The 20,440-nt window shown below is 43.3% G+C and overlaps 1 protein-coding gene across 16 annotated transcripts in view; it reads right to left on the reverse strand.

The window, feature by feature from the left end:
* Positions 1-2,706: 2,706 nt before the first annotated feature.
* The window catches only part of ATXN2 (ataxin 2), a 52,502-nt gene continuing 34,768 nt past the window's right edge, over positions 2,707-20,440 (reverse strand). For 10 of the 16 annotated variants that reach the window (XM_051634390.1, XM_051634381.1, XM_051634379.1 and 7 more), the window contains 6 exons: positions 19,737-19,921; positions 18,652-18,784; positions 14,347-14,400; positions 8,827-8,972; positions 7,732-7,959; positions 2,707-4,395 (listed from right to left, as the gene is read on the reverse strand). In XM_051634390.1, coding sequence (XP_051490350.1) covers positions 4,192-4,395; positions 7,732-7,959; positions 8,827-8,972; positions 14,347-14,400; positions 18,652-18,784; positions 19,737-19,921 — 950 coding nt within the window. In that variant the 3' untranslated portion in view covers positions 2,707-4,191. The remainder of the gene's footprint in view (positions 4,396-7,731; positions 7,960-8,826; positions 8,973-14,346; positions 14,401-18,651; positions 18,785-19,736; positions 19,922-20,440) is intronic. The other 6 variants (XM_051634382.1, XM_051634380.1, XM_051634378.1 and 3 more) reach the window with 3 other exon arrangements.

Genomic DNA, 20,440 nt, shown 5'->3' on the forward strand with positions numbered 1-20,440 from the left:
ATGATTTTTTTAAAATTATTATTAATTTTTTTTTGGTCCTCCCAGGCTCCAGGCAGCCACCCTCAACGGGATCTTTCCCCAAAAGTGGTCTCACCCACTCATCCTGTGCTAAGAGCATCTGCAGGAAAGCCCAGGCTGGGCAGTCACCCCTGGCACTGCCCTTGCCAGCTGCTTCAGCTGCTGCTGGGCCAGGGGCTTTGGCACACCAGGCCTTGTTGTTCCCAAGTGGCAACAACTAAACATGCACATGCATGTGGCATTTTTAACCTGCAAGGGGTTTCTCTGCCATTTAAATGGAAATTGCTGGGCTTGATGAGCAGAATATTCATCGAGTTCATTATCACCCCATCAGGCACTTCCCCCCCCCTTGTGCAAACAATCTCCAGTGGGTGTGGACTCCTCCCCACTAGTGAGCGGTGGGAAAGTCACACTGATTATTTCATAGGGTTATTCCCATCTTGGCCCTTACCAGCAAGGTAGCCAAGGGCTGTCCAGCCTCCCAGCTCCACCAGCTCCCCATCTTTGTTCTCTCCCTCTCCAGCAGCTCAGACCCACTGTGGTCCCAACCCACCTGCTCTGGGACCCGGGACTTTTTCGGGGGCTATTTCCCCAGTTCCTGAAGGACCGAGTTGGAAATCCCATTTCTCCTGGAAGGCATCTGGCTTGTGCTCCTGCCAGCAGAGTGTCCAGGTTCTCCTCTGTGTTACATCAGTGGGCAAAGAGCATTAAGTTGTTCCATTATATAGAATATAAGCAACCTGGGGGATTTTTATATTCTTCTAAATTTGGGTAAAAATGCCTAGGATTTGGCAGGTTTAGTTCCCCAGCCCACATGGGCTTTTACTGGCCTTTATAAGGTGTCATATATGGAGCTTTGGGTGGGGGGGGAAGCCATGGGAAGAGACCCCACATGGCTGCTGAGCACCTACAGAGGAGAAAGTCAGATGTGGTGGCCGAGGTCTCAGCTTGTGCCTTAGCCCTGGAGATGGGCATGTCCACGAGTTGGATCCCAGGTAGCAAAGCCATGACCCAACCAGCATCCACACTAGGTGCCTTTGCCTGGTGACCACTGACAGAGCTTCTCCAAGGACAGGCGGGTGGGGAGAGAAGCCCCACCTCAGCCAGCTACTCAGGACAGATGCTTTTTGGCAATAAAGACACAAAACAGGCAGTGCCTTCGCTCCCTTAGTGCACAACTTGAGGCCTGAGTCCAGTCAGACCATCCTTCCCTCACCTCCAGCTTTTTGCTGACGGACCCTCCCAGTCGGTGGCCTTTGCGTGTCCTCCTGGGTTCTGAAGTTCCTGACATGAAGCATTATTTGATCCCTTTGTCCATCCCTCCCTCCTGCATCCCAGCCCTGAGGAACAGCACCAGCAGGTTACCAAACACTGACACCCCCAGTGCCTCACCGATGGTTTTGGCATCAAAACTATTTTGGGGCAAAGCTCTGAGGAAGTTGCCCAGGTCTGGGGTGAGGCCAAAGCTCCTCATCTCTGAAGTCTCCAGGCCACAGAACACTGCTGCCAGCCAGGGCAGTTTCACTCTAACAAGTATATCAAATAAAACCTTGAAATCTTGACTAACAGGTTTGAGTATTTCAGATGTTAATTGAAGCTTGAGGGATGGGAACAGACCCAACCTTGGGCAGCAGCTCCTGGGTGGGGGAGGCAGCTGTGCATTCTCTAACTCAGCCTTTAGCAGGATGATTAACACCAACAGTTTGTTGGATGAAAAGTACTTTGATTTCTGAGTTCTACTTTTCACCTGCACAGAAGAATTCTTGTATAGTAGGTTTTTCTATATATTGTTTCTGTATGTACTGTACAAGTAACTTATTCTTGAATAATGCAATTTTACCATAATATAAAAAAAAAATAAATCTGCTCTTAATAAACTGTTTTTAGAACTTGTTTCTCACTTCTAGTCTTTAGTCTGATTCTCTCTAGGTACCTGGATGGTATTTTAACAGACACTGGATGCTGAAAGACAGGAACCCTCCCTTAGAAGTGAAAAGCTGCCAGCCTGTGGGACAAGCTGGTCCTCAGAAGATTTGTTCAAGGAGTCCTGCCCCATGTCACCATGGCTGGGAGGGGCTGATGGCCCTGCTGCCCACCCACACGTGGATTCCACACATTTCCTTGCATGTTTTCCACCAAGTTGCAACGGAAGGGCTGTCCCTGCAAGGCTGTACACGCAACAGTTTACTTGTCCAGTAGAATCCAGTCCAAGCAGCATCACCTTCTGGTCAGCCAGGGCAGGGTGCAGAGGGTCAGGAACACAACAGCACTTCACACACAGCCATCACTACCCTGCTCCTTACTGAACGATACACCAGCCAAGCCCTCTCCTACCCTTCTCCCCACCTTTTCCCACTCCTTTTCCTCAGGAAGACTCACCCCCATCACTGCCTTTCCTCCTCCAGCAGCACCACCTCTTTGTAGTCTTATCACCTCAAGGCCCACTTGTGGCACCTTGGGTGACAGCAGCCAGGACAGCAGAAGGCTCTAAGGAATCCACCTGAACACAAGAAAAGGTTAAAAACCTGAATCCAATTTCTGATCTGGAAACCTCTGATGTCCAACAGATGGACCTGGCAGCCACAGGACACAGACCCAGGGCAAAGCTTACCTGACACCACATGAAACACTCCCTCCAACTGGGGTGGAGAGCTAGAGAACACATTAAAGACACATACACTAAGTGGGTCAGTTTTTAAAACTTTTTTTATTTTTTAATTTTTTTTTAAGTTTTTATTTTATATTATCTACAAAGTAAAAGTTTTCTTAACTTAAAAGTTACATCACTGTCTCACGATAGTGATTATCTCATCAAACGTGATTTATAAATAATAATTCATCAGTTTGACGATTAGAATTTTTTTTTTTTACTGAACCTGTTTCAAGTTTAGTTAGAAGTAAAAGGGATCTCCAAGTCTTGATTTTTAGTGATAATAGCAGCAAGAATCACTCTTGTTACTTCTTTTGCTAGCTGATGAGTTCATAACTTTGAAGGGTCATTAAAAAATAAATAACTTCCAGTTTTCAGCAAGCAGAGTTGGGGCACTTGCAGGACTCAGATACAGTGCATGGAATTATGGAATAGCCCACAAGTTCCTAAATGCCTCTACTCAGTCCGAATCTCTCCCACTGCAAGATGAACTGTTAGCATTCCTAGTGGATGTTACAAGAAATCAATTTTTTTTTTTTAAACAAAATAAAATGAAATTCTAGTTTTCTGTGCTTCCAGTTGGCAGAAGCAGTAGAAGGAGGGTATTTGGCCTACAAAAGGTATCCAGCCTTTCAGTTATTCCAGATGAGCCTTACAACTGCTGTTGGTGGTGGGCTTGTACTGTAAAAAAAAAGTTCAAATGTAAATAATAAATTGGCAAGCCACACAACAGTTTGCTAGTAAAGTGGTCACAGGACAACTACTGAGCTGAACTTTTTTATTCTTTTCTTTTCTTTTTTTAAAATGAACAAAACAAAACCCTGCATATCAAGATGTCCTTGGGATGTTTGTTTGATTTTCCCCTGCCTAAGCCCTCAGAAAGCAGCCTTGTTCTGCTCACACATTCCCCAAGAAACAAAATCAGGTATCTAATTCACTACGTAAGTTTAGAGGCTGCTTGGAAACAAGCAACAATAAAGAAACCTAGATAAGGTTAAATGCAAAGCTGAAAGAAGTCATCCAGCACCTACTTTTGCCAAAAAGTAAAGCTGCAGAATGTTACTCTCAATTAAAGGTTAGACTTCAATTGTCACTTTACTTCAGCCATTAGAAGTCTAACAGCAACAGCCAGCAGGGCTCCCCCAGGCAACATTTTCACTCCTACCCTCGAGACCAATCGCCGTCAAGGTAACAACCCCCCAGATCATCATAAACAGGCTACACACACTCCATCCCCCACGGCAAAACCATGGCAAAACCTGGAAGAACACAGTCCCACAGTGTTTGCAGAGTTCTCCACTTCTCTGCTTCAGCTCCAGAGAAGCAAAATCTCTGCTAAATTAGCTACATCTCACAGGCTCAGCCAGGCTGGCTGTGGGGCTGGCCCTGGGCAGCCTGTGCTCTGCAAGGACATCGATACATTTGGCTCAGTTCTCATTATTATTTTTTGTTCTTTTCTTTTTTCCTTTTTTTCCCCAAATCTGGTTCATAACAGTTCTCCTCACTACTCCGACCTGGCTCAGTTAAGGTGCAGGTCTCCCGGGCACACACTCCTCACCTGAAGGGTGCGTCATATAGGGGAAATGTGTTGTTGTCGAGACTGGAATGGGCTGTAGTGCACTTTGAGCGATGGCGGCTTGGGGACCACCAGGTGGCTGTGTCGTCATTAGCATCATTGGAGCATGGGCAGTTGGGTGAGAAGGAACCATTCCTGACTGTACATGAGCCTGAAACAAAGAGCTCTTTAGTATTAACGGTCACAAGGAGGCACCACTCCTGGCCACATGACTGGCAAAAGTTTTCTCCAGCTGTACCAGTAAATCCAGAGATTTACTCCATTTTAACTAGATTAGCTGCAGGGATTAAGTCAGAGATCTTAACATAAAAATAATAACTAAAAAAAAAAAGAAAAACAAAAAGAAAAAAGGGCTCAAATCCTTACTGCTGGCTCTGAGTCACACGCTCAGTTTCAGCCATTTGGACAGGGAGAAACTGCCAGTGTTAAATGGTGGGATAATTAAAAAAAAAAACAAAAAACACCTCAGCAACAAATCTTTAAAACACCACTGTTAGTAACCTGGGTCAAAGCACCTCCTATGCAGAGTGCACGGGGTACAGAGAGGAGCTGGGCACACGCTGGGAGCCTGGCATCCCTTCCCCAGATGCTCCTTACACAACCCCACACCCTTCCATGGCTCCCTGCCCTACAAACCGCTCTCTCCGGTGACCCGTGCCCATCGCTGCTCATCGGAGCCCTCCCAAGAGGAGGGATTTCATTCCCCCACACTGTGAGGTCAGCTTTGTTCTGCTTCCAGTTAAGCTCATCACAGTTCAGGTCCTTGTGTAATCTAAGCAATCACAGTTAAGTCCCAGCGGAAAAAGGAGCTTAGTCCCTACGATGGCTGATCACCTTCTGGCAAACAAGTTCAGTAACTTGTCAGTTGGCTTCTTTAGCTCAGAGCAGTTCACAACTCAAGAGGTCATCAATTTTCTCATTTAAAAAGCTAGTAAACACTAGTTTCTTAACAGCACAAAACATTAAGGAACTCTTAGAGCTCTCAGTGGGTTTCTCTTGAAAGAAAAAACAAAACAACAAAACAAGACATTTGTATCTAAGGTTTGCTTTGTCCTTCTACCATATCCCATTAACAGAGACAGATAGCAGGTAGTGGCTACAATTTTATTTCTTCAAGACAAAAGGGTTACTTGAAACTCATCACAGACATTCCTCAAACTCTTTATCAGACTTGCACTGTATTAGTAGCACTCAAGAAGCCTTTCAAGGAAGGAACTGCAATTCAAATCTCACTCTTGCTCTAAAAAAAGGCTTAGAAGATAAGGCTGTGAAACAGAAATACCTCTCAGGATCAGCACCATTTCTGCTTTGACAAACATGCTGTTACAGCAGCCATCATCCTAAAGCAGCTATTCATGTAGCAGCTGGATTCAATACACACATTGGATAAAAAATTGCCACTGCGGCTCAAACACTCTGCAAATTGGCAGCTGACAGTACTCTGTAATGGAATACCAAGTACTGCTTCTCAAGTGAGATATCTAACAGCTCCAGATTCATCTGATAACCTAAAGGGAAATTCAACTGATCCCCTGTGTTAGCCTAACTGAAATTCCTGCTACGTGGTAGTTCGGAATTGTGTTCATAAGTTGGAAATGAGGCCGCTAAGAAACTATTAAATCCAGTGATGAGTCTCCCCGCAATGGAGTAAACATGCATTTAAAATGTCTTACAGAACTGTAGTTCTTCCTTCATTAGAGGTTTCTGAGGGAACTAGTACATTTGGAGAAGTCAGTTAGTTTGGTGTAAATATCACGGATTAGAGACTGTAGTTTCCATCCTAGAAAAATTACAGCAGAGGAGACTGGGCGAGTCAAAAATCAGGGGTAAGGCAGGTTCTGCCTGTGATTGCTAAAAAAATCCTGACTGAGTGGTCAGTTCTGACTGAAAGTTGCATCTGATTTCTTGTAGCCAGGTTTGCTCACTAAGTGCTTGGCACACAGAAAGGAAGGCAATGGCGGCATCCCACAGTGCAGGCACGGCTGGGCACAGCACCTCTCCTGTCCAATTTGACCTTGAAGCTGCCCTTGAAACAAACTTGTTTGATGTTCTGAGGCACAGCACTGAACATGCCACTAACCCAGGGGCTTCCTGCAAGACCCTTTGGAAGGGCTGTGTGCAGGTCACCCCGAGAAGCTCTGCAGCCCCACACCAGTGCCATCACACCAGAGCAAAGACCTTGTTTCTGGCAGAAAGCAGAGCCTGGGGGGTACATGGCAAGATGCCACAGCAGGTGTGAAGTTTGGACATCCTCTCCTTATCTTCCCACAGTACAAAAGCAGAGAAATTAAAAGCCTAAATGGAATTAAGAAGCTAAAAAACATCAGTAAAACGATTTCTAAAGAACTAGTAATTAATTGGCTTAACCGACTGTCCCAGGGAGCAAAGCAAAGATTTTATCACAATTCTGCAAGGGACTGGACAGCTATTAGACTAACCTCTGTAATTACAGTTAGTCATGGTATCCCAAACTATCCCTATCCTGTATAAGAAGGTGGAAGCCAGACACCAGGAACAAACTGTACAGGCCAATTACTGATTAATTGTCCATTCCTTGACAAAGCACACTAAATCCACCAGATTTAGTAAACATCAGAAAAATCTTTGTAACGCTGCTTTACGCAGAGCTCTTAATTAATCAATCACGTGCTCCCCTTCCCAAAATTCTTTTTTTTTTTTTTTCAGTGAGTTGACCACAAGAGAGTAGTTAAGAGAAGCGGGTTTCTGATCCTGAAGCAAGGACTCTTGTTGCTCAACAATCATTAGGGATCTCCTGCATAAGCAGTTTGTTTAGAACCAGACACATACACACACACACGCACACAGGTTTCTTTCAGCAAGGATTGTCTTGCAGTCATCTGACCCAAATCTCACCCATCTCCCATTGCAGTGCCTTGCTACTCCCTAGAAATCCTGTGTAATATCCTTTATTGGGTGTACTTGTATAAATTTGACTACAATGCAGAGCCTAAAACTGCCACCAAAAGCAGCAATTCAGCCTTCCTCCACTCAGCTCTCCCCTCCGTTTCTGTATGCCAGCTCTTCCTGTGATCATGCAGTGAACCTGAGTAGTGAACTGATTTTACTGAGAAATAGCCTAAAATGGGGGCAGGGGGGGCACACTTCAGCTGAATCATCTCCCCAGTCTGGTTTGCTGCATGGCCAAACAGTTCTGTGAGCAGAATGGTGGGGCGGGACAAGGATGGGAGCAGGGGACTGGGAAGAGAGCTCAATTTCTTTCAGTAGCAGTGCCACCTTAAGATGTCTTCATTAAACTACAGTTGTAGATGCACTGGGTGTTGGAAGCTGGGGTCCAAATATCTTGTAAAATTCTAAATAAAGGCAATGTACAGACAGAAACCTAAATAACACACCAGGTAGTCTTGTGCTGAGAGGTGACAGAATGAAAATCACTTCAGCAGGCCCGACTGTCCTAACTTTGTGGCATTAAGACATTTAGTCTTGAAGGTTGTTAAACTGTGTTTACCTGGGGGACATGGGCCATGTGTGGCGGATTGGTATATGCAGGTTGAACATGGGAGGGATGAATGGTGAAGACTGTTTGTTGTGCTGTAGGAAAACTATTTTGTGGAGACTGCGTGTTGGAGCCTGGCGTCATGGAAGGTGGGGTTGGAGCTAGACCTGCGTGGTAAATGGCCGACTGCTGCTGAGGGTTTGCCAGGTGGAGTGCCTGAGCAGCCTGGTGCTGGTGATGCTGCAAGAAAAGAAAGAAGATCACTTAGGTTACAGTCCAGAATAGGACACGTTCACTCTGTCAACTATCATCAGAGAAGGATGCGAAACTACTCCTGACTGTGAAGCTTTTTAAGTGGCAAATCTAAGGACCACCACACATGGTCTAAAGGAATTCATTTAAATTCCACCAGATTCATCTTCTCCAGGCACTAGAAAATCACCTGAGCAGGAGCCTGGAAAATGGAACCTAGACTGGCAGAAGATACCAAGGAGACCCTGAAGCGTAGGGCTGGATATACTTCAGAGTTGCACTTAGCAGCTCCAAGTCACTACCAGTGGGTAACTAAGGCAGCAGCACTATCACCAGGCCTCTTGTTTTCAGCTGCTTGTCTTTGACAAAATTACAATCAAAGGCTTCTCAGCATTTATCTGCCATTCTCAGTTGTAATTCCACTCATAGTAAAGCTCTGATAAAATTATGATCCTTATTTAATCATAACACAGAAACAAGCTGCCCCTCATCCCCTGTGAAGAGAAATGAATGTTGGACTCCAGTATTTCCTTACTGAAGAAAAGGGACAGCCACAAATTTCCCTGCTAGTTTATCCGACCAACTATGTCATGAGCCTACAACCTGTGAGTCTTAGCCACTTGCAAGCAGAGAATAATCAAGTTCCATGGCTCTACTTCCTTCCAGAAAACAGAGGCATCTAGACAGCTCCTGCATGTGATCTGACACATGCAGGTCGTGTGGGCAACTGCTCCATCTTACCACTTTTCTTCTCAAAGAAGTCGATATACTGATGTCAATCATCAGACTAATTGATGTAAAACCTTCCAGCATGAAATACAATTTAAAGACATTCAGTCCCTTGAGGTGTGTTACCTGCACAGGGCTAGGAGCAGGGTGGCTTCCAGCATGTTGGCTTTGCTGCTGGCCAGTTGGTGTGGCAGAAGGCTGAGGATGCGGAGGATGCGGATGCAGGGTAGCATTAGGGTGGGCATACTGCTGAGCAAGTGAGCCAGTGGAAACTAGGATGAAAAATAAGAATATTTAACCACACATACAGAGCATGCACCTCATAAAGTCACCATCTGCACTTGAAGATTTCACTCTATCTCAAACTTACTGTAAATATACTCCCCCCCTCCCTTCTAAAAAAATGTATTTATCTTGCAAATAGCTGAGTATCTTACCTTGCTTTTGTGTAGTTTGGTTTTGCAGGAAAGGCTATAAACAACCACAATTAGACAGTTCATCTTCCCTAGTTTGACAATGTAACAGATACTACACAGAAAAAAAGCAGTATTTCATCTTTTGTCAAACAGACCAGTTTAAAATATCAAATTTCTTGTTTTCATACAATTTAGTTTTTCCTGAAATATACTTTTCGAAGGTGTTACAAGCCATTTTTATTTCCACCATCCAAAAAATTATTTGGCCTTATACCTGGCTAACCTCACCATGCTACTCTTCTGGAAATTGCTCACAGCACAGTCAGTGTAAAGTACATACACTGCATGTCTGCTGAAGAGCTGTGGGGACACACAGGACAGAGGTGACAGCTGAGAAAACTGAGGCTGCTTGAGCAGCAAATTTTTGCTGAAATCAGGATCTTGTGCTAAAATCAAGTATTTTGTCTCCCCTCAGGGAGGCTTTTCTGGATCACCACCATTCTGTGAGCTTCTCAACAGTGCCACAAAATTCTTAATTCCTTGAAAAAGTAGTAAATAAGGTATGAAATTCCAAAAAAAGGAACAAACTTAACAACATGAAACTTTCACACCAGTGAAACCACATCTGTTGCTACAGCAATACCAGTCTCCAACAACAAACCAGTATCAACAAGTCCCTCCTTGAGGACTCCTGCTCTGTTCTGCTTCAAAACAGGCCGCACTAAACAATTTTCTTTTTTTACTTCTGAGGGAACCTAAGTAAGCACAAAAAGCCACTGACAGCAAGTCTTCCTTTCTGAACACAAAGCATGCAACTGGAAAGCAAGACCCTAAGAAAATGAAGATGCTTTGCCTGTTTCCCTCTGTTGCTTTTAGACATTGTGCAACCACCAGTCTGCAGTTTGCAACTCCCCTTCTCCCCGTGACAATGTGCATGACCCTCCAATACCACAGCTTGTCAAGATCTAGGCTAGGTTTGCTGACAATAGTGCTACAAGACAAGCTGTCAAAGCAAACTATCAACCTGCTCCTGAATCTGCTCCCTGCAACTGTTCCTTCTTTGTTCTGGTTTTATTTGTTGTGGTTCCTTTTTTGTCTTCTGACAAGGTAGTTACCACTTACTACCTAATGGGTTCCAGCTTTATAAATGGGGTGTGTACTACATGGGAACTTGGCGGGCAAGGCTGTGCCTGTCTGCAGCACATCTTGAGAAGTGATGGGGTTTCTGGTCATGTTTTTCTGCCCTAGTGAACAAAGCTGAAAAGCAGGGCTGAGGGAGAATCCTGGAGTGGAAGGGTTATGCTGCAGCCCCGTGCACCCAGGTGATTGACCGCTCTGCTGCAAGGACCTGCTGCAGCTTGGGGACATGTCACTGTGCTGGGCTCTAAGGCCACGAGCACACAGACCTGCCCGACTGTGTATAAAGGCTGAAAGATCAGGTAAGTGGAGAAAACAGACAAAAATGTAGCTGGTGTCTGAAAGCACAATACTAGGCAGCAAAAGCAAGTCTCAAAAGGACAGCAGCCCCACTGTGCTCCACTAACCAGCCCTGATGTGCTGCTACTCTGGGCAAGCACTTGCTTTCCTCCAGTTTGGTTTGCTAGAAAGATTAAAATACTAATTCTAAAATATTCAAACTCACTAGAATATATATAGTGACATGATCTTTTTTACCTAATTGAGCTTCTGTACAGGTCACTATAAAGGTCTCTCCTTTATACAATAACTGCCTACCACATTTAACTTAACCCCACTCTCTTGAAAGCTCCACTAACCCTTCCCTGACCAAACAGCCCAACAGTGATGTGCACTACAGCTTCAGGCCAATAACGCAGATAAATATCACACACATTTTTAACCCTAAATTCTTGCAGTTTGATCCTAGCATGTAAGTGTACTTAGGCATGAGTGTACACACAGACTCCCACTGTGACAATTTCTGACTGAAGGAGGCTTGGAAAACACCTCGATATTTTTTATGCACACTGCCAAAAGTACCAGTATCTTCTGCCATCTTCTCTGTTATGCATTCAAGTGCAATAAAAGACTTGGTGGTTTTTTTTTCATATCACTACTAAAATTTACTTTGCAGCAGCATCTCAACCACGCTTCTACTGGACTTGGAATCACTGCTCCTTCTTACAATGCTCCTACATAAAAATTACCAATGGCAACACAGATCATTTTCACAGGATGAAGTTTATGGCTTCCTACAGTAGGAAAATCTCTCATTATTATACAACACTCTGAAGAAGGCCAGAAGTTATTATCCCTGTTAAAGCAGGAGAAATAATTGCATAGAGGGATTGTCTTTGTTGCCAAAGGCCATGCTACCAGAAACCCTCAGCTCATCCCACTGCCTGAGCCACAGAGCTGGCATGCCTGACTGCAAATTAACTTCAACTCCATTCAAGAGGTTTTAAAATGTATATGAAAATTAATTCCAAGTTGTAAGATATTCAAGGCTTCCCACATCCTGCCACAATACTTGTTAAGAGCCCCTGAAATAATGTGGTGCTCCCTTAAGCCACTTGTGCAGTTCATCTTTCATTTCTTTATAGCTGAGAGTTATTCCCAAGTAGATACATTATACAGTAGTTTCAATATGAAGAATTTCCCTCTTCAGAAACCAGGTAAAACCCAGGAATAGTATCCTGAAAAGCAGATACAGAAGAGGTGGGAGGATGAAGATTTTCGTCACAGTAGCAGCTCTTCCATAACCTACCATCTTCTATCCACAGCTTTGCATTTAAAGTACCAATTTTTTACTTGCCTAGCTTCTCCTCTACCCTATTTTATCTTAAACAAATTACTCTAATAAGCTCTAGAAGTTTGGTTAAAACTAGCTCAGATGCTGCTACAAATTATGTTTTAGTAGCAATATTAAAAGTATCTTTCAAAAAATGTTATGTGGACACTTATCCAAATCCTGTGCAGATAGTGCATACAAATAAAAAATGGTTCAAAGCAAGTGGTAGCAAGTCTGAAAAACATGCAGAGATCTTTGTCAGTTCAAATCCAGAGCTCAGACTTCAACACCAGAAATGTAAAAGGTTTTCCATGTTTAGCCAGTACAATTAATAGTTCCTGACAAACCAATGAAATTTATCAGGTCAGCAAGGTTGTGAAAGAAGTCTTGCAAAACAGTCATGAGAAACTCACCTGCTTAGCTAAAACTAAAGCACCTTCACTGTGACTGTTTTCAAGAATTTCTGCCTGTTCATCAGAACAACCAACCGCATGTTCAGAAGAGCAAACAAGGTAAGGCAGGAGGTGGGGAAAAAAATTATCCAACCTTTCCCCCCATTGTCTGTACTTTGGAGGTCTTCTGGCCATCTAGTATCCAAGAAAGCACTGAGAAAGCTCTAGGGAATGACAACACACCTCTGCCAACCTCCTTTCTGCAAGTAACCTCAGCTCATTCCAACACAAACACACTGCTCCTCACCCCTTACACATTATGTTCCTCTCCCCAAGAAACATTCCCTGGACTACCCACGACCCTGCTCCGCTCCAGCAGCTTTTCCATCAAGTTGTTTCCTAACGTGTAATATTTAACTGCACTGACCTTGCAGGGACACATGGTGAAGTGATTCAGTAATGAAGTGAGCAAAAATATCAGATGGATGGAATGACTGAATGCAACTCTGCAAAAAAGTGCAATCTATTTTTCTGAGAGGTGAGTAATTAGTAGACAGCCACCAAACCCACAGAAGGAGCTGAAATCAAAAGAAGTCAGAGCACCAGAAATCAAGCAGAACTCCCAGCTGCAAGGGTATATGCAAAAAACATATGTTATCTTGTATTTTTCCTGGTAGGAATTTCAATGCTGCCAATGGTGGTCATCGTTGGTCATCATCCAAAGATGCACTGAAGAGCCTATTTTCAAGAACTGACCAGTGAACAAGCTTCAAAAGTATTGCCAGACCCAGTAAGATGGTGAGGATAACTACATTTAAAAGACCTGAATGGTAGGAAGCAAAGAAATAGCAAATATTTCTTTCATAATACAAACATTTAAAGGAGTCATTTTACACAGGTAAGAGTGGACTTCACTTAAAAGATTATCCACGAAAGGAACGAGCTTATCAAAGCCATTTCAGTGCACCAAACCAAGATGCATGAAAACAGGACAGGTCAGCATCCCACCACGCTACTTCATGCAGAACCGTTTCCGTGCGAGGAACACAGGAAGGCTGTTCCAGAAGCGAATTTTGGAGAACAAGTGGTATTTCTCACATACCTCTTGCATAAAATAACTTGAAAAACCCCAAAAGAGTGCCTGGCATAGGCTGCGCAGACTAGCAGACAGGCACAACAAGCCTCACTGCAGGGCAGGAGCATGTTCAAACACACCCAGGAACTGCAGTCTCCCTTTCCCATGTCTTGGGTGATAACTACAGTTCTTCCTGCCACCCCCTGCTTCCCCAAAAAACCCTACTTCTGAGGGCTGTGAACACACAGGGCAGGATTTTGTGGTTATCCACCTTTCCCTGCCCACACACAGAACTGAATGTACTAGCTGTTGTGTGCTGAGAGTACAGAGACCACTAGCCCTGCTCCCATCACCTGCACTGATGGAGGGCACTGGCTCAGAGCACCGGAGCCAGGGAATGTCCCTGGTTATGTTCACCTGCCAAGGAGGAAGTATTTGATGCCATGTATCAGCAAGGAGCCCTCCTCTAGTCACCCACGTTATAGCAGTGACAACTGCACGTCTTGAGTGACACCAAAGGAACTCTTCAGAGCTTCCCGCACCTCAGCTGCAACTCACGGTATCTCCTCCCCAGGGCTCATAACCTGGGGAGGTCATAAGCTTTTTACAGAGATGAGGCACTTCTCCTTTTAGGAAGCAGGTTAACTTGCCAAAGTTTAAAGTCCCACTTGGAGCATGAAAGCCAGGGAATGAGGCAGTGCCCTAGGTTTCGGGCAGAGGCTATCCACATGCAGTGCGCACTTCTGGTTGCAGATGAAATGGCTGGGTAGCAAACTTTAGATCTTTTTTTTCAGTATGTAAAATTCATTTTTCAAGACTGACAAATCAGCTTCCTGTGATCATATAAATCTGTTCAGCAGCTTCATTCCCATGGAAAGGAACATTCCTGCGTTTTCCACATACTGGTTTGGTGCAAGGAAACTTTTTCCCTCAACACGTCCCATTCCTTTAACGTCTGCTCTTTAGAAAGTGCTTTTCTGTACAATCAAAATTAGTACAAAAAACCCAACTCACTGGCAAAGTAGAAAGAAGGGCCTGTCTCCTTGCTGTATGGTATTTTGGGACATGCTGAATTTGGGAAATAGAAAGGTAAATTAGCCTCTTGCCGCGTGCATACTTCCCGTCTTCTGGAAAGGTCAGCATAATTTAATTTTTTTTTTTTTTTTTAATATATATATTGTAGAACCATGCAGATATTTTTATTTACTTAGGTGCTATTAGAGCTGGATATTTAGTTTTACAAACAAGTGGAGATGAAACAACACAAGTCTCAGGTAAGCCTTCCTTCTAAACTGTGACACTGAGGTCTTCCATTCTTAATTAACACAAAAATAAACTACATGTCAATTAATGGTCTATTACAGTCCACTGTAATATGAAGGTTAAAACGTAGTTACATTAAAGCAGAAATTGGCCCCTTGCTTTTTCAGCTCTATCACTGTCATTCTTAACAGTTCCAGGACACCTTTGCTGACTGGTTCACTCTTACTCCCTGGAGAATCCTCTGAGGTTTATATTAAATCCACCATTGTACTACCAGGGTAATAGAATTTACTCTACTGCTGAGACAGAAACCAGATAAAGTTAGAGACAACACCAGGCCAGTAAAATATATGCAGAAGGGGAAAAGGGAAGGGAGAACAGGGACAGGAAGGAGCACAAAAACCAGGAAATGCATCTGTATAAATCCGAGGTCTGGCTTTACACAAGGTTGTTTTCAAACACAAGAGTAAAGTTTTCCAGAGGACTCCAGTTATCTGCAGGCACAAGCAATTCAGCTGCATGGTCAAACTAACCCCAGTTCACTGTCACAGGAATGAACAGATCCACCCTCTACTTCGATAACCACATTTTCTACCAGCAGCACAAGACAAGTCTAGGTCTGCGTGTGGCACAGCCCGAGCGCTCGGCGTGGCCAGCCAGTTCTACCAGCCCTGTGACACTGGGACCAGGGAGGTCACCCACAGCCACTGCTTCCCAGACAGATGGTGTGTTCTGCCACCAGGGTGGGGTTCAGCAGAGTCAGAGGGACAACTCCATGTTCAGGTACATGAAGGGCCTGCACTGCAAAACTTTTCTCCACAGGGACATCTAAGTGGACCACGACTCCAGACGGTATGAGCTGAAGTGTGTAAGAGACATTTTTATCATCTGGCTGGTAGACAGGAAGAAAGAGAGCTGCCTTGAACATTGTCCTCCTTGATTGTGTTTTGAGGGGAAAACCCAATGATTTAACCACTCCTCCAGTCATGTTTAGATGGGTCTGCAGGTGACCAGGCAGCTCAGCTGCTCTTGAGCTCTGTCAACAGTGGGTTGTGAAACAGAAGCAGGACACTGTAACAACTGGCAATGAAATCCCAGGAGTGTAGAAATATCCCACTCAACAGCATTAGACAAAAATAATTTTCTTTAAAATAGAAGAGTGTTTATCAAGAAGTGTAGGTCCAGGTATGTATCTGGGATTCAGCTCTCTCTTCAGGAGACAGGAAGGAGAACAAAAACCAAATTTTGGCAGTATGGGGAGTTCACTGAATGACTCAACAGGCACTTCTCTTCACTGGCAGGCAGCTGCTACTTGCCACAGATTCTCAGCTTGTCCCAAAACATTAGTGGAGATTCAGTTTCACCAGAAAACATTTCACAACTTAGGGATACTTCATAACCAGTGCCTTCCAACCCCCATGTCTCAGTGTGGTTGTCCTTGCAGACATCTTCTTTCTACCACACAGGCAGGGGGAAAAAAATTGAGTGATTTTTACAAGAACTATCTCAAAGAAAGCACTAGCACCTTGAAGGATAAAAGGGCAGCATAACCCCTGAACCCTGATATCAATGGGGGAAAAGATTTTATTTTTTTTTAAATATTAAAAAAAATAATCAGCATTTTAAAGAGCCAAAGTAAATCTGAGAACTTGTTTGAGCAAGTGCTCCAGCAATCAGAAGCAGTAGTGGTTGTTGTTTCTCAGGGAGCTGTTTTTCTGTACTTTCAAATGAGTTTTAAGACAGGACCAGAATCAAAGAGCATTGGTATATTTAGCTCAAAGATACTGTGGGTAAACTTAAGATTCCCAAAACACAGAACAAGTTACTGGATACTTCCTTATGGTCACTCAATCATGGGTGAATGGTTCCAGCGGGTTGTTCTTTAGCAATGTGCTTCATAAGCAGCTTATCTTTATCACCTCAGGTCTTGCTACGTTTTTCCAGAGCATTCACACATGGATACATGGGAGTTGAAGTGAATACGTAACAAATGAACACATTTTAAGAAAACACTATCTGTTCTAGGCCAGGTCCTCAAGTAATCAGCACATGGAAGACTTGCAAAAATCTGAACTGAGACAGTGCTGCACCACATCAGAAGTCGTTTCATGTGCAGCCCACTGTAAACTTTGTAGGTTAAGGGTACATTTGAGCCAATTGGTGTTCACTAGGCAATAAACGCATCTGAACATGGCAAGAACATACTCCTAAAGAAGTGTCTCATCCAGAGTTCATGATCCAGTTGGGTTGAATGGTTTCAATAACAAGAATTTCAAGCACTTGACCATTCACTGGGAAGGCAGGAGAGTATTTAGAAGAGCCACCAAGCAGCTACTTGAAAGGTCACAGGAGGACATGCAATTTTTGTTAAATTAGGTGCTCTTGGAAAATTAATATTTAATTACACAGCAGAAAATCCCAAAGCATTCTCAAGTTTGACATAACTTAGTTGTCTGCACTTGTAGACAGTCATATACCTACGACAAGCTGCAAAACCAACACAAAATGAAATCTAACAGTTGTAAGTTAGAATATCAGTGAAAAAAATATACAGACATCTGATCAAAGCCAACCAAGGGAATGGGCTTGTACTTCAATGCTGTAGAACCCACTGGTTAGAGAAGATAAGGATGGTGCACAATGGGAAATTGCTAGGAAGTCACATGAAACCATTTGGAATCAAATCTTGATCTCATGTTTGGTTTTATTTTAATTAGGATTTGAGAAGAGAGTTTTCACCAATAAAGGTCTGAAAGCCTTTGATCATTCACTTTATCAGAACTCTATTTAATCTAATGAATAAGCAAACAGAAGATCTGTTTACAGGGACACCTCAAGCACAAGAGTTGAAAAGATCAAAGTAATACAATTAGCAAGGACCTGTGAGAGAAAGACTTAAATCTCTGCAAGTAACTTCCATTTAGCTTCAGCACAAATGAGCTGAAACGTTCTTCCTTCAAGTGTCAAAAAGGGTTTCACTCTATTAGTTGTGCTTCTCAGCTATGTTACCACTGCAGGGACCTGACAGGATGTTTTCAGATGGGTAAGACACAGACTTCTTAAAATCAGAATTGATTTTACACTAAACTTCAGATTCTTAGCCTTGGAAGTTTTCATCACACATCATGGGCTTCCATTAAGTAGCAGAGTAAAACTAAGCACCGGAAAACATACAAAGATGTCTAAAGGTACAGAAAATCTTTTATTAGAATCTAAGTCAATAATATACGTGACCCAATAAAAGTCTTCCTCAGATGCTGTAACAAGTATTGAAATGCCACGTTTTCAAGAGACCATCTGCTGTTTTGACATTTTATGACAATTTCCAAGCCCTCTAGCACCCTTGTTCTATCTCTTTCAAGAGCATGTTTTGCAGTGAAGTTTTTTTTCCTCTGGACTGGGTATTGATTTCTCATACATTTATAATGCTTTAGAAGTTCTTTCACATTTTAATTTGTACCAAGGTAACCCACATTTTTCAGCACTTCACTGTAAGTGAAATACTCCCAACTGATAATGCTGCAGACTAATTGTCAAAGTCAGAGCAAATACATGAGCTGTTTCATATACTTATTCTTGACTTACCAAAAAAGAAAGGTAAGCAACACGTTTTATTTTGCTTAAACAGCAGTGTTTATACTGTTAATGATGCTAGTAGTATCAGCAAGACAGCATTTCACTAGTTGTCAGAACTAAAGTCAAGTTTTGAAACTGAGATCATAGCCTTGCAATAAAACAAGTCCTAATTATAATAAAGAAACAATCAAGGGATGTTGTGTCAAAAGCATCAAGAGAACTTGAACAAACTTCTTTCAGCAGATATTCTTTAGCAGCTCCCAGGTTGAAATTTCATCTTGGTCACTGGCATCCTACTGAAATCAGCAAACTCGTGTTTTCATTTTAACCAGGTGGCTCAGTTTTTCATCAGCTTATGAAACACAAACCACACCTACTGGTGTAATCTGATTGATACCCAGGTTTGAAGCTTCAGACTAAACACATCCCTGCACAAGGTAAGCACTTAGAAAGTTACATATAACACAAAACGTTTCCTACCATACATAGCATGCGTCTGTTCATGCGCACCATACTGTGTTGCAGAGGAAGATACTAAACCCGGCTGTGCGTGTGCTGGTGGTGCCATCATCCTAGCGTTGCCCTGTATTACAGGGCTATAAACATGAGGATGCTGCATTCAACAGAAAAAAGAAAACAGACAGTTAATTGCAGGACTAGTACCAAGAAACTGGCGTCATCTCAGCAATAGTTGTGTACTTGGAAACAGCAGCAGCTTGGCCTTGCTAAGATACAGAGCAAGCTGAAGATTTCGTGCTGGTCTGTGAGACCTGAGCTTGATTATCCTCCTTAAAATAGGAACTCCTTTTACAGGAAAGCTGAGGAGGGACTTTTCACAAGGGCATGTAGCAATGGGACAAGGGGGAATGGTTTTAAACTGAAAGGAGTAGATCTAGGTGAGACATTAGGGACAAATTCTTTACTGTGAGGGTGGTGACACACAAACTGGTTGCTCAGGGAAGCTGTGGCTGCCCCATCCCTGGAAGTGTTCAAGGCCAGGTTGGATGGGGCTCTGAGCAACCTGGTCTGATGGGAGGTGTCCCTGCTCAAGCAGGGGGGTTGGAACTACATGATCTTCAAGTTCCTTTCCAACCCAAACCATTCTATGATTTTATTATTCCAATTGTTTCAAAGAATTTAAGGACATTTTTTGCAGTGGGCTGGAAACTGACAAAAAACACTGGTATATCTAATCTTTGCCACTCTAATAGTAAGCTTATGTAATTATATATTTATCCAATCACATATATATATTTTAAAGCCTTTGAAGTAAGATAAGTACACCAGTTTGGTTTTACAACACATCAGTGGATGTCCTGACCGTGACCTGAAAGGAATTCTTCAAAGTGCTAAAAAAGATAGTATTAATAATGAATGCCAGCTTCTAAGCTGACCTTAAAATGTGTCACAGGCTTGGAAGCACATTACACCACCACCAAGCATGCTCCAGAACACAGAAACTGCTCAGAGTGACTCCTTATGACTGGGAGCCAATACGGTATCTAGGACTGAGCCTTTTCACTCTTTCTGTGTTGGTTTATCACATATGCTGAAAGGACTCTTACCTGAGATTGGTAGTGTGGCACATGCTGCACAAGAGGCTGATTAGGAAACTGTTGGGGACTATATGCAACATATTGTGTTGAATAAGCAGGTGGTGTAGCTACAATTGGAGGGCCCGCTGCCGAGGCAGGATGCATCATGGTGCTCTGGTGGTGTTGGTCTTGCCGTTGCTGTGGCATATTTGGTACTACAAAGCAAAGAGTGCCTCACATTAGAAGGACAGGATGAAGAACGATGATCTTCCTGAAAGCTTCTACATGACAATGTCACTGTGACCAAGTGGAATATCCTCACCCCTCACCTTTAACCGCATATTAGAGCTCTATCAAAAAGGAGCAGCAACAAAAGGAGTTCCTCCAAGAAACATCTGATTTTCACCACTGCCTTTGAGCCATGTATATGGCCACAAACCCAGGCCTGCTTTTTTGTGAAAGAAGGAAGAAAGGTGGAGGGAGAGAAAAACTGAAGAATCAGTAACAGAAGAGAAAGGTTGTATCAGGACACCTACATGAAGCAAATATGATCCTGTCCCCTTCAAAAGGCTTGATTCACCCTCTATGAGAACTACTCAGCAACTGTTCCATCAGCTGGAAAGCTGAGTCTGTTAAAGTTACTTCTGTTTATGGCTGAGAAGAGCACAAAAAAGGTCTCCACGCAGCCACAATTCAAGGTATTCACATCTTTTCAACTCTGTGCTAGCCCTCAG

Source organism: Apus apus, chromosome 16 (genome assembly GCF_020740795.1).
Source record: "Apus apus isolate bApuApu2 chromosome 16, bApuApu2.pri.cur, whole genome shotgun sequence".
Taxonomy (NCBI): domain Eukaryota; kingdom Metazoa; phylum Chordata; class Aves; order Apodiformes; family Apodidae; genus Apus; species Apus apus.